General features: G+C 34.0%; 1 protein-coding gene across 1 annotated transcript in view; it reads left to right on the top strand.

Annotated features, from left to right (window-relative positions):
* LAMA2 (laminin subunit alpha 2) overlaps positions 1-14,709 on the top strand; it is a 583,504-nt gene that overhangs the window by 269,017 nt on the left and 299,778 nt on the right. The window contains exons 11-12 of the mRNA XM_076002974.1: positions 4,807-4,947; positions 7,326-7,499. Of these exons, the coding sequence (XP_075859089.1) occupies positions 4,807-4,947; positions 7,326-7,499 (315 nt within the window). The remainder of the gene's footprint in view (positions 1-4,806; positions 4,948-7,325; positions 7,500-14,709) is intronic.

The following is a 14,709-nucleotide window of genomic DNA, read 5'->3' as shown; positions in this document are numbered from 1 at the left end:
CTTGGGATATATCTTTTTTTTGCTCAACCCTATGGCTTTCCTGTTTTATTTTCCCTCCAGAGGCATGGGGAACTCTGGTGATAAGTCTAGTGTCAGACCCAGGATATGTTCTCTGTTTCCATCTTAGGGCAGTGATTTCCTTCTACTTTATATTATACTATCGGTACACTTCTCTTACTTCCTTTGTTATAATCTTCTTGAGGGCATTTTTATATTCTCTGTGATATCTCATATAATTCCTTGTATAAAATAGTTCGACTATGATTTGATGAATAAGTAATATGAAGAATAAAATAATGATGAGAAATAATGTGCAGAACATTTATTAATAATTTGATATTGATAGGAAAGGAAATTAAATTGCTCAAAGAGATCACCCATAATAAGGCAGATGGTTTACTCTCAAGCTGGAAATCAAAAACATTAAAGTCCTGGGCCATTAATATCAAGAGGCTCTTCCAAGGATGAATCAAGAATGTAATCAGGGGCTAACTCATAGTTAATAGTGGTTGATGAATCACAGGGAAGTTTTGAAAAAGTGATAATACCCCATAACACCTCTGGTAACCCATAGAAAGAATTGGGACCCAGGCTGCAAAGATCATGTATATTAGCAAACTCTAATAGAAGATCAGAAAATTGTGTGTCCATATAGGTGTAAATGAAAGTCCTGAGTCACTATACTTCTGTGATTGAATTGTGCTACTCTAAATTATATAAAATATACTGAATATCAAACTGTGATGATCTCTAGTAATCACTGTTTTAACAATATTTTTTAAAGAGAAAACTTTGGAAATACAATTCTCTAAATAAGCAATTACTTAGAGATGTACTTAGATATATATTCTCTCAAGGGAGTTTGGAAAAGGAAAAAAGAAGTAGAACCTGATATAACTAGTTTGTTTTCTAAAGATTGAGACATATCTAGAAAGTAGATTTCTAGTGAGCTAAAACAGTTCTTCTCTCTGAATCTCCATCTTCCCATCAACCCCAAAGGACCCTTGAACTAGGCCATAATGACAGATAGATAAGCAAGTACTAATATCCACCATATTTACTGTTTTATTGTGGTTTAATATTTAGCTGTAGTAGAGCCTGAGGAAAATCAAAGCCTAGAATTTTCAGATTGAATGAATCTACCTCAGTCTGATTATAAATGTTAAAAGAAAAACTTTTGATAAATTAAATTTAACTTAGTTTCTTTGAGGAAAAGAAGATTTATGAATTAGGCAGTACTCTGAACCAGAGTTCAGAAGAGGTTCAGAGAGCTCTGCTCCCTAATGTGGACAATGAGTATTTATAGACAGAAAACAAAAGTAAAATACAGAAATATCTTGATTGGTGACAGCTAGGTATTTGTCTTATTTGGACATGGTCTGATCACTTGGCATTCACGATTGCTGAAGCTTGGCTGCTTGTGATTAGCTGAAATCTGGTAATCTATTACAACAGATATACTCCTAAATTAAATTTCTATTTGTTTACATATCAAGTTAGGTTGCAGATCATTACATAGGGCTCAAGATACAGAGATGGCCTCAGGACAAATTTAAGTTAATTTAACAGGAACTACCACTCACTAAAGAAAAAGTATGGTATATACTTAGGAATAAAAAGTGGGAATCCAGAATCTTAAAGTAGTGGCATTTAACGGTCTTACTGTGCAGTTTTATGAAGGTCTATGCAAATGTTGTGAGACAATTATCATTTCTGAAGAGGACTAAAGTGACTTGGGCATGGGGAGATAGAAGAGGAATAGCTTGAGGGCCTAAAACAAGGTCTAAAATATTTTGGTTCAAAGATTTGCCACCATAAGCAAAACAAAATTGCCACGTGACTAACATGTTTTTATGGTGTAGATATCCTTTACCAAAACTCAATATAGTTGGAGTGCTCAAACCCTGCAAATTATAAAGAATATTATAATGTTCTAGGCAGATAACCTATATGCCCTTGGAATATCCTGCCTGATAAAAATGTCTGACAGAGATAGGATAAAATATCCTATATCCCTATAAAACCAGTATAGCAAGGTGTGTTGGAGATCCCCAAGACCCCAACAATGATTTTCTAGAAGAACTCACAGAATTCACATTATGATTTATTACATGTAAGATTACAAATTAAAATCAGCAAAGACAAAAAAAAAAATACAGTGAGAAGAGTCCAGGAGAGACCAAACACAAACTTCCAGTTATGCTCTTTTAGTGGACTCATACAGAGTACTTAATCCTCCCAGAAACAATGCGTGACAACAGGATGAAGTATTGCTAACCAGGAAAGCTCACCCAAGTTTTGGTGTTCAGGGTTTTCATGGGGGTCAGTCACATAGATGTAGAATGTTCATATGACTGACCTTAACTACTCTGCCTCTAGTATACCCAGAGCTCAAACCAATAAGGCATGGCCCAGTGCCTCCAAGTGAACAAAACCAGGCCATAAATCACACTGTTAGCATAAAGTCTCTGGTGTGATCCTTGGCCCCCAATATACAGACAGTTTTATCAGGCAGGATATTCCAAGGCTTATAGATTATCTCCCTATAACATTATAATATTCTTTGTAATGTGCAGGGTCTGAGTACCTCAAAACTGTTGAGTTAACTTTTCACTACACCGTACAGTAATGAAATATTTCTTTGTTCCAGTGTCTCACATTTCATAGACATTTTACCTGCTACTGCCAACTTAAGTAACTGAGCTGTTGTTCTGTTGATTTATCTCCTGCTGAGCAACCATTAATGACTTACCAGTTAGTTCTCAAGAGAAAAGGTCCATACCTCTTTGGGAGGTATACCTTTCGGAAGGGTCCTTGGATTTCAAGTATCAGGTGAAGTTCCCAGCCTATAGAAGTACTAAATACAGACTGAATATCCTTTACCCAAAATGCTTGGGACCAGAAGCATTTGGGATTTCGGATATTTTCAGATTTGGGGCTATTTGAAGAATACATACCTGTTGAGCATCTGTAATCCAAAAAATCTGAAATTGAAAATGCTCCAATGAGTGTTTCTTTTGAGTATCATGTCAGTGCCCAAAAAGTTGGATTTTAGAGCATTTCAAATTTCATATTTTGGGATTAGAGATGCTCAACCTGTACATTTGTTTTGAAAGAGTAAATAATGAATGAACCTTCCACTTTTAAAATTAATTCTTATATCTTCACTAACATGGGTCTCTCATTCTATCTCTGCCAACAAGTCGAATTTTTAAACTACACTTCAAGGTTAGGTCAAATTCCACTCCTGTCATAAAGCCTCCTGAAGCCTTCACAGTAGGAATTGATGCTTTATCTTGTGTGTTCTCATAATTTAATTTATGTCTGAAATGCACTTACCATATTCCACCTTGCATTATAGTTGATTGTGAGTGTATCTTTTTACCAAACTAGATGGCTTTTAAAGACAGAGACCTTGACTCACCCATCTTTATAGTACCTAAAATTCCTACCCTAATGTGTTGCTTCAGGTTATTAAATAAAATTGAATATGCAATTACTTAATCATAATTTCTGCAAGGTCATATTACGAGGCTAAAATGGAGCCAAGGAAAATGTAACTAATATCTACAAATTTCTAATTGTTGAACTATGTCTGAATTTCAGAATAGTGGTATTATAAGCTTTCAAATTAGAGTAAATGAAAAGTAGATCAGACCAAACACACAAGAACACAGTGTACAGAACAGCTGTACTGTGTCCTCAATGGGATAAGCTAAATTATAATTATAGATATGTTTCATCTTTCCTGCCTGTGTACTCTTTTGAAGATGCTCTCAGCTTCAGAGCTTGGGGATTTATTTGTCACTATAAGTCTGAAATCAGTTTGATTAGTTTTGCTGATCTCTATCATCTCAAAATATCTGAAACCTACCTTAAAAGTGAAAAGTGGCAAGAATGTTAATGGCAGTACCTCAATTAGTGTACACACCAGGTTGCTAAAGTTTAATACATGAAGCAGGACTAGAGACACCCCCTTTACGAAGGCTCCCACATATGTAGAAGTGGTTGAGGTTGTAAATGGGTCACAGAAATTAAGAGCCAAAAAAGATTAATTTCAAATAAATATTCTCTTGGTTATAAGGAGAACCTCTTTGCTTATTCTTATAAATTTTTATCTTTTTGTGTCATTTTTCTCTCCTCTTCTGTTTTTCTTTATATGTCCTCAGATTTTATCATCCTCATCTTCTGCATAATCTGGGCTTATTAAAAATATTTTCAGTAAACATCCACTATGTGTATAGCACTTTTCTATGAATGGAAAATATGACCACCAAGAGGTTTATTTAAACTTAATAATATTTCATAAAACTAGTGCTCAGTGTTGTATCAGGAATGCTGTTATTTTTTTTAACTGTAAAAATAAGTAAGATAGAGTTTCTACTGTATAGCTACAGAGAACAACCTTAGAACAATGCTTTTTTGTGGTTATGATAGGGCAATGTATAAAGGTCTATGGAAACACAGTTGGGAAAGACGTTAGTTTTCCAAGGGAAAATAAAAGCTTCAGAATTGAGGTAATAAGGGAATTCAAAGAAAAATGTGGAGTAACAGCATGTTTGGGGAATAATGCACAGTGTTTACCACAGTAGATTAGCATCCAATAATCTTTCTCACCAGCACAGTTAGAAATGATACAGCTTAATAAGGAGATTTTGAGCATATTTTTAAAAATATCATTATACATTAAATATGGTTGAGAAGGTAAAATGAATGATTCACAGTTAATGTTTTCCTCATACAGACATAGATAAACTCTTAATTTTGAAGAGTACCTCTGCTGGTAACACACCTTTCTATTTACAGGAGAATGTTGAAGGAGGAGACTGCAGTCGTTGCAAACCCGGCTTCTTCAATTTGCAAGAGGATAATTGGAAAGGCTGTGATGAGTGTTTCTGTTCAGGCGTTTCAAATAGATGTCAGAGCTCCTACTGGACCTATGGCAGTGTAAGCAACCACTTTTTCTTTCTGCCTGCTGTTTCACGGGCCTTCTTTGTTGCTGCTATTATATGAAATTTTTTAAATCTTCATTCTTATAGTGAACGTCTACATAAAGTTATCATGAGGAAGTGATGGCAGTTTCCTCAATGCCATTTGTGTGTTTATGCACAAAGGCTTTGAGATTTTATTTGTAACAGTGTGTAGACTGGAACCTCCTAGAATAAGTAGACACTAACATTTTCAGTGTCCATGATTAGTATGTGAAACAATAATGGATTTAATATGGTTTCAACCCAAAGGGCACATGATTTAATAGGGAAAACATGAGATTGTGATATGAAGAATTGCATTTTCCATTCATTAATAGTTTTTGTATACAAGTTAACAAAGACTCTTTTATCATTTACATACATAATACATATTAACCCCCAGGGTTTAGTTAACTATTTCATGCTCCCTGGGCTCTTTCATTGTTAAAAGGACAACATAATTTGAATTTTACCTTCATTTTTAGTTGATTTGAAAAAATTTAAATTATTATCTAATCTAGGTTAGTAGTAACTGGGATGTTCTGCCTTTAACATAAACATGTTTACCTCTTTATCTTCACTGCCCACACTCCCCACTGCCTTTTCAACTCTGCAGAGAGCATTTTGCCTCCCTATAGAAGAGATGTGAGAGGAAAACCGGACCTTCAGGGAACTTCAGATGGACTTAAGAGTGCAGAGTGGCAGGAAGCAGGCTGGAGAGAGAGAAGCCTAGAGGGGGAATGATAAACTAGAACTTATATGATTGAGTATGCTGAGAAGTTGGAACATTCTACTTGGAGAATCTTTGAAGGATTTTAAGCAGAAGAGTGACATGATCAGAGTTGTGTTTTACAAAGACTGATATTTCAGTAAACTATCTCTCAAACTGCTTCCTTTCAACTTTTTAATCAGTTAACTAATCCTGAGCCCAATGATATAAAATATTTTTCTCTACCTGTATTACTTTTCAGTCAAGTCTGAAATATTATGGGTAGTTTCCGATTGTACTCTCAAGTCTAAATTTGAATCCATGCGCTTACTTTATCAAATGTATTGCTTTTGGAGAAGTCTTCAAAGAAGCAACCACAAATAGACATCTAGTCTATCTTCTTCATTTTGTTTATAGAGTCCCATCCCACCCTCAAGACCACTTATTGATATATCAAAGTTTCATAGCCAGCCAAGGGTCAGAGCTGGTACTCAAGCTTTGGTCTTTAGAAAGTATGTCCATTGAATCCCATTCATCTGTCTTAGAATGCCTGAAGGGTGATGTTGGAAAAGGAGGCAGAAGAAGGAACATATTACTTATTGTCTAGCAAGCCAGTAAGTTTTTACCTGGCCTCTATTTCTCCTTTGACCAAGGTAATCTCAGTGATTTCATAGCTTTTGTACAAGCAGAATCAAATAATCTCCACATGAAGTAATTTTTTAAAATATCTCAGCCACATATTGTCACCATTACCATTCTTCTCCCTATTACCCATAACACCAAGCAGTTCGCACATGTTTTTAGGCGCCTAGTAGCTGGCAGCCTAAAACCTCAGTAACCAGTTCTGTCCTGAGTAGGTAGGAAGGTTTAAATTAGAAATGTAGCTGTATGCCTGACCTTGGCTGGAGTAGTAAGATGTAGAAACAAATCATTATGCATTCCTTTATTCCTCCTTTAAAGTTCCTTCCGTCTCTGGGCCAGGGATCTGGGCTATGGGTCCTCACAGCACTTATGACCCTGTTTGAAGGAATACATACCATATTGTGAGGTGTTGTCATAGCAACAGGCTGGTGGATTCAAATGTCCTTAAGCCTCAAAGTCAAAATTTTAAAAAGTGGGAGAGAGGAAGAAATATTGATTGAAAAGCCACGTTTCAGATGCTTGCGTATTTCATTTCTTTTTTTCTTCTGCTTTAGAAATACATATGTAATCGTTTTTGAAATATTTTTTCCATAAGCAAAAAGAAATTACTAGTGGAATGAAAAATAGGAAATTCAAAGTCCAACTATTTGATAAACTGTATGATATAACCATTGTGTGACTTTCAATGAATTTCTATTTTTAAAAAAGTGGTAGTTGGAACCACAATTTTTTTTTTAAAAAAAGCATAAGATCAGTTTAAAAAGATTATTATATAGTACCATCAAAACTGCTAGAAACATCAAGAAAAAAATGAACAATGGGAGCCTATGTGAGCACTTATAATTTTAATAATATTCACAACTCTTGTGCTTTTTTCCAAATGTTTATGGTTTTGTTTTGTTTTAATTTTCAAAAAATGAACAATACAAGGAATATGAAAGAGAAAACAAAATGATAGTTTGTTTTTTCCCCCTAATTAATGATGATTGTGTGTTTTCTGTAAGATCCAAGACATGAGTGGCTGGTATCTGACAGACATCTCTGGTCGCATTCAAGTGGCTCCGCACCAGGGCGACTTAGACTCACCTCAGCAGATCAGCATCAGCGACGTGGAAGCCCGGCGAGCGCTGCCGCACACCTACTACTGGAGCGCTCCAGCTCCCTACCTGGGAAACAAAGTAAGTCACGCGGTGCTTGCCGTCCACTCCTCTGCTTTACCTGGCAGATCATGAAAATGGGTTTTATGTATTGATAGTATTTCTTTTAAAACGAGGAAGCCAAATACATACTGTATTGGATTGTATTGCCAGAACCAGCTAAATCAGACGCAGTTGAGCGTCTCTCCCCAGATTGCACGAAACGTTAACGGGCCATGGCGTCCCTGGCACACGACTTTATATACGTGGTGAACACTGTATAATGTAAACTTTTTGAATGAATGAAGCCTCTAGGATATTTGCCCAAAACAAATTATAGATATTGGAAGAAACTGTGTTGTGTTTATGTGAAAATAGCTGTTTTCTAGAGTTGTCTGGGGTGGGATATACTTAAGTTTTCCTCATCTGTGTCTACTTCATTTCAAAACAGATAACTCAAGAGATTTACTTTTTCTTCTACCTGGTATGAATGTTAATTGGAAAAAGAAATGTATTACATGACTAATTTAATGCTTGCCACGAGGCTTATGTAAACAACATATTTCCTGGAGCTCAGACAGAGATACCCTAAAAGTGCCAGACTGGAACCACACATTTGTTTTAATGCCTACACGTATATAAAAACATACACAAATAAACAAATGTAGTAGCTTCAGAAATGCAGACACTTTTTTTTTCCTGTTATGGATTAACTCTATCAAGATAGGTGTCCTGGTGTTTAGAATTTATTTTATTTTGCCTAATACTTTGTTGGAAACAAAATTAGGTGGCTTAATTCTAAATATGATACTTGCTTGTTCTCTGAAAGTTAATATCTTGTCAGCTGATAGTTAAATTACCTTATCACATCAGAAACTGTGATGAAAAAATCCGTTAGTGATGTGATACTATTTAAGACTTTGCTTTCACCTATAAGAATATAGTGCTAATTATGAAGAAATCCTCATTGATTAAACAAATAAAAGTATATTTATAGTTGCGATTCTCTTACATGGCACGGAAATATTGAAATAGAAAAACTTTGTAGCTTAAATGCTACTCAGTAAATGGGAACTGGTGATTTTTGCTGATGGAAAAATTTCAACTCATGGCCAGTTTCTTATTTTTAACAGACTTCTAAATGCTATTACAAAAATGTGTAAATGAATAAAACACATTTTCAATGAACATGTATTTTAAGACACAGCGTATGTTGCATAAAATTCAATAGCAGTAATAAAAATCTAATTAAACTGTTATTTGCAAGGTCCTTTATGGGAAGAAGTCATTCTATCCTATTCTATTTAGGAATCTCCTCTATTCCTAACAAGAATAAAATAGCACATAAGGCTTGAATTTCTACTGCTTAAAATTGCCAAAAAAATAATATTTTATATATATGCTGTCAATTTGTTTTTTTCTCCAAGATTTTGGGGTCAAAATTGGATGAGTTTCAGAGGTCTTATTTTTTGAATGATAGTAAAATTTAGTTAAAGATAACTTATAATAGAAATATTCTTTGCCATATTTTCCATCATTTCTTCTTTGCTCATATGCTTTTTCTTTCTGTTGGCTGAAAATCAAGCTGACAGAAGGAATGCAAGCAAATGGGATATCAAATAGCATCAGAGCAAAGAATTTGGACATCCTGTTCATAGTTGTTTGTTCCCAAAGATAACTTCCCTTATCCTAGTTGAACTGTTTCTTATAACCACCCACAATGAAGCACTTCATATTCCCCTACAGATCATTTTCACATCAAAAAGCTGTATTTGCCTGTGCTCCACTTTCCATTCAGGAAACAAAATAATGGTAACAGGGTGTGCAAATTGTTTGAATATGGAAGACATTTTTAATGTAACGTGGAAGCCCTCAGTGCTTTACTGTCAGGCATCTCAGTATGAATGAAACAATTTGCCTTTATAACTGAACCATATAAATTTTTGATACTACAATAATACTGCGAGCTCTCAGAAATTACCATAGTACATCTTTACTGTCATGTCACATCACGTAAATTATAGTCATGATGACATGCTTAGCTTGGTTGATTTAATATCTAGCTAAGGAAATGGAAAATTGTAGGGCCTTGTTTGTAAATTCAATAAAGCCACTTTCCTAAATAGTTGAGGCTAATTTTTTTTTTTTTTTTTTTTGCCAGTAATTGCTGTTCGAATCAGAGCCATTGCCAGAAACTGACAGAAATAGTATATCAAGATACTAGTGCCTCTGCTTAAATACTGCATTCCATTTACTCTCATGGGCCAGGAGGCTGTGGAGACATCATTCCTCCTCTGTTTTTTAGTGTTAATTCCTAAATTGAGAAAATGTTTGTGAGATGCTATTAGCTTTACTTAAATATTTATATAGCAATTTTTAAATATTTTCCAAGTTGCTTGGTTATAAGGCTCCTTGTAACAGAAGGGAGATACGCTGTGCATATTCTCTTAGAATAGAGATGCCACATGCCGTTCTTCTTTTTTTTAGGAGCCTAATCTCAAATAATAAAAGTGCTCCCACATGGGACATGCTTTGCTAGCACAAAAGTCTGCCTGATTGTAATAAAACTCAAGAGTACCAACCAGGTTAGTAAATGAGTACTTTTGATCCTGTGAAACATTTTTACATTTTTACTCTTTGGAATAATGAAGTATAAGTTAGTGATTATGAATGTATGTGTGGATAATGGATGAGGCCTAGGAAAACTTAATACATTTTTTATGCTCCCTACTTAAAAAATTCCCCACAATCTCAACTGTGAATTAATTCCTCAATAGTAATCTTTAAATATTTTTTTTGCATATGTGAGTGAATATTTGGCATAATTGGCACAATAAAGTGTTAATTTTCCTGCCTCATTCTAGATAGTCAAAGAGAATTAAGTCAGGCACCCACAGGGCTATGCCAGACACATTTCATTTTGAAAATGTTTGGCAAATGTTAATGCTTGGTTTTAGGGCATTTGTTTAAGCAACCAGGCAGGAGTGGAAAGAGCTAGAGGACAAAGAATCCTGCTGGTTTGCTACAGGCTACAGCTATTCAGAAACAGTTTGGGAATTTCAGAGTTGGGATAATTTACTGCTTTAGTAAACTAAGTGCTACTAGAACATTGAAATAGTCATTTACTTGAGGTTACCCTAGCGGTCTGAAATGGCGCAGCTTCCAAAAACAATTCTCTTTGCATCTGTAAAGTTCTTAGAGAGGCCGGCTTGGCTTATCTACTGTTCCTGCATTACCATTAAGTTTTGAATTCTGTCTCTGAACATTATTAAATTAATCTTATGTGATTTGTTATTTATCCCAAAAATGCTTATTTTTTTACAGCATCATGCTGTCTTTCTGTTTTCTAGCTTAGTGAAGCTTTTAAATTATTTCATGTAGTTGCCAGGAGTACCTATAGCCTAGCTTAAGATGCACATTATGAGAGTCTGCTGACATAATAGCATCTGGCTTCTAAAAGAAATCTCTGGTAAACTCCTTTGCTGTACTTGCTTGACTTTCAGTTTTATCTCCCAGATCCCAAATTAAAGCTGTGGATTTCAAGAAAAAGATTGATGTTTGAGATTATTTAGGACAAGGGAGGTTTTGTCACATAAAAAAAGCCCAACAAAACCTTTGTGATTGATGCTACTACGTTCTTAACACAAATTTTAAAAAATCATTTTGATTATGTTGCTCAGAAATGACTCTTGTGTTGGAATTTGTGTAAGCTGAAAGACAATTGCAATCTTGCTAAAACAATTCAAAACTCACTAACAAGTAATTTGTAGTGGTGATTTTTTTGCTCCACATTCCTCAAAATTATTCAAAAGTAGAGTTCAAAACCCTCTCCCTCATCCAGAACTCCGTTTAAGTCCTGGATTAAATGCATTAATTAAGAAGATATTTATGCAAGTGAAGAATGGCATGGCTATAAAAGTAAATAGTATAGATCAACTGTGAATGACTTTTTATTTCATAAATCAGATTCTATCAAGAATGATTTGACAATGGAGTGGGACCAAGAAGAAGATTTTCTGCCTAAATAAACCATATGAATTGCTAAGGGTAAATGAGCAAATAAATATTAAAAAATGAATGAGTACTTTTGATCCTGTGAAACATTTTTACATTTTTACTCTTTGGAATAATGAAGTATAAGTTAGTGATTATGAATGTATGTGTGGATAACGGATGAGACCTAGGAAAACTTAATACATTTTTTATGCTCCCTACTTAAAAAATTCCCCACAATCTCAACTGTGAATTAATTCCTCAATAGTAATCTTTAAATATTTTTTTTTGCATATGTGAGTGAATATTTGGCACAATTGGCACAATAAAGTGTTAATTTTGCATAGAAGAATTTTGCATAGTAGAATCTACTATGCAAAATTAACCTACCTAGGAGGGCTCAAGGTCAAGCATAGAAATCTCTCATTCTTACATATTCTTGTCATAATAGTACCTTGATATTTTTTCTAATTAAATTTATAAAGCACTACTTCTAATATTGGAAATTATGATATAAAAAGCATTTTAACATTCATATGCATTCTTTTGTTTAGAGTCTTTATAATTTTGTGTATAGTGGATCAACTGAACAAGTGATAGATAGGGAACATTCAATTTAATAACAATTTGTGGGAAAAATAAAGGAGTTTACTTAGCAGTAATTTCCCTGAATTGGTATGTGGTATGGTTGACAACAAAACTAACAGAATCTAGGGCTACATTGAAATAGAAAAACAATCCTATTTACTGGTTAGGAGAAAAGAAGTAATGGTTATTTAAATTCTGCACAAAATGTATGTCACCTAAAATATTCAACTTACTTGTGAATTTTCTGTTTTCATACATGTTAAAATACATGACCAAAGTCATCAGCTAATATACCAAGTATCCTAAGTAGGAAGAAATCAGAGCCAGGATTGGAATCCAATCATTTTTTCAATCAATTAAGTTTAGTTTTTGTGAGACATTTATCTTTGGAATAGAGATCCTAAAGCAGCTTATCCAAAAGAAAGCATAAGAAAGGAAAAAACAAAGATATGAATTTATACAAATATAGATGAATGAGATAGAACACATATATCAATAGTGAGGACACAAACCCAGTGACTTCTTTATGAAAGAATTATAAAGCTCTGGCAAGATTAATCAAGCAAAAAAGAGGGTAAAGGCACACATGAAACAATTTTAGGCATGTAAATGTGGTCATAACTAAAATTATGTCAAAAGATAAATAAGGGAATATCAGAAAATAAATAAATTAGGGCATATTATGAAAACCTATACACAATGAACTTGAATAAAATTTAGAAAATTAAATAAATTGCTAGAGAAATGTAACTTACTAAAATTGACACGAAGGAAAAAAAATCTAAAAAGTCGTATAAAAGTAAAGTAATTTAATCAGTAGTCAAAAAAATCTTTCCATAAAAATAACACCAAGGCTATTTTGTTTACAATCAAAATTCAAACTTAAAAAAAAATTCAATCTTATCAAGCTTTCCAGAGAGTATAATAATGGGACCATTCCTCAAGTAATTTAATTCTGTGTGGCTTGATATCTTGATATAAAATCTTGGCAAGAGTATGGAAAAGGAAACTCCTATCCAAACTCACTCATGTAGATGTAAATATCCTAAGCAAGACATTAACAATCTGAATCCATCCATTTATAAAACTAGTAAGACTGAATTGGCCAGGTTGATTTTATCATCAGTGTTTAAAGTTGGTTTAACATTAGAAAATTAGTTTAATTGACCATATTGACTAATTAGAAGAGAAAAAAAAAACTTATTATCTCAATAGATGCAGAAGAAGACATGGGTAAAATTAAATAACCATTCATGATGTTTGAAACATTTTGCAAACTAGAATTAGAAAAGCACTTTAACTGATGAAGCATATCTACATAAAAACCAATAGCAGATATCTCATTTAATATAAAATGTTGAAAGAATTCTTTAAGATCACAAACACAAAACAACTTTCACTATCCCATTCACTCATATTTTGAGTTTTAGTTCACAAAGCAGATAATCATAACATCTATAAGTGACAGTGTTATTTCTTCCTTTCCAGTCCCTATATCTTTTATTTCTTATCTTACTATACTGTCCAGATCTTATAGTATCAAGGAGTAAATCTGTATGAAAGCAAAGAGCCAAGAATAATCAAAGGAAATCCTGAAAGAAAGCTGGAAATGTAATTTGAATCAAAACTTATTTGATATAAAGACTTAAGTACTATATTAAAAGATATAATGATTAAGGCAAAGTGCTGTTAGTGTGAAAAACAAACCAATGGAACTGAAAATTAGCCCATAAACATCCCATGTATATATGTATATTTGATTTCTAACAACATAAGTATTGTAGATCAATGACAGCAGGAAAGGCCATACAGTAAATGGTTCTTATACCATTGATTATCTAGAGGAAAAAAATAACAATTTCTGCATCCTTACCTCACAATATATGTAAAAATAAATTCCAGTTGAAATGAAGACTAAATTTTAAAAAAAATTACACTAAAAAAGCTTTATAAAGACAATACATTTGATTACTGCTTCTGGCCATGATGGAATAACAGTATCTAGATTTACCTACCTACATTAAATAGCTAGAAAACCTGAGGGGGAAAAAAAAAGTGAAATATCAATTTTTAGACACTAGGCAATGAATAGCATAAAACTGTGATCCCTGAGAAAAGATGATTGTCTGGGGGCAGTTTCCAGGGTGAAGTGCATTAATGTATTGAGGGGAAACCCAAACCAAGCATGGTCTTGCCATGTTGAAAAACTGAGATTGGAATTCAGGGAGAGGGAGGCCAGGCCAAGGCAGCTAGAATTTGTAGCACAGAATATAAGGGAAGAGGGAGCTTCAGAGAGAGAGAGAGAGTGAGAGTGAGAGCAAGGGGCGGGGGGAGGAAATTTATGTAAAGAGAAATAGAGTATTGAGCTACAGTGCCTGAGAGAAAACTACCTAAGGCTGATGGAAAAACCACCAAAAAGTAGTAAGAAAACAATTCTGCAAGCTGACACAAGGCTGGTATTATTAATAGTTTATTTTCCCACCACCCCAAGTGGAATGCTTTCATAACAAAGAGGACATCAGATAAATTATTCAGAGGGTATTGTCTTAATACAGGGGCTAAACTAGCCACAGACTACAATCTACTCTAGGTTCACCCTAACAAATCTTAAAAGCAAGCCTTAAAATAATCCAACTTTTTCCAAATAAGTTAATTGTTGCCAGAACGAAGT

This window comes from Microcebus murinus, chromosome 5 (genome assembly GCF_040939455.1).
Source record: "Microcebus murinus isolate Inina chromosome 5, M.murinus_Inina_mat1.0, whole genome shotgun sequence".
NCBI lineage: Eukaryota > Metazoa > Chordata > Mammalia > Primates > Cheirogaleidae > Microcebus > Microcebus murinus.
The sequence above is the reverse complement of the archived record's forward strand: the minus strand, read 5'-3'. Positions and strand labels throughout refer to the sequence as shown.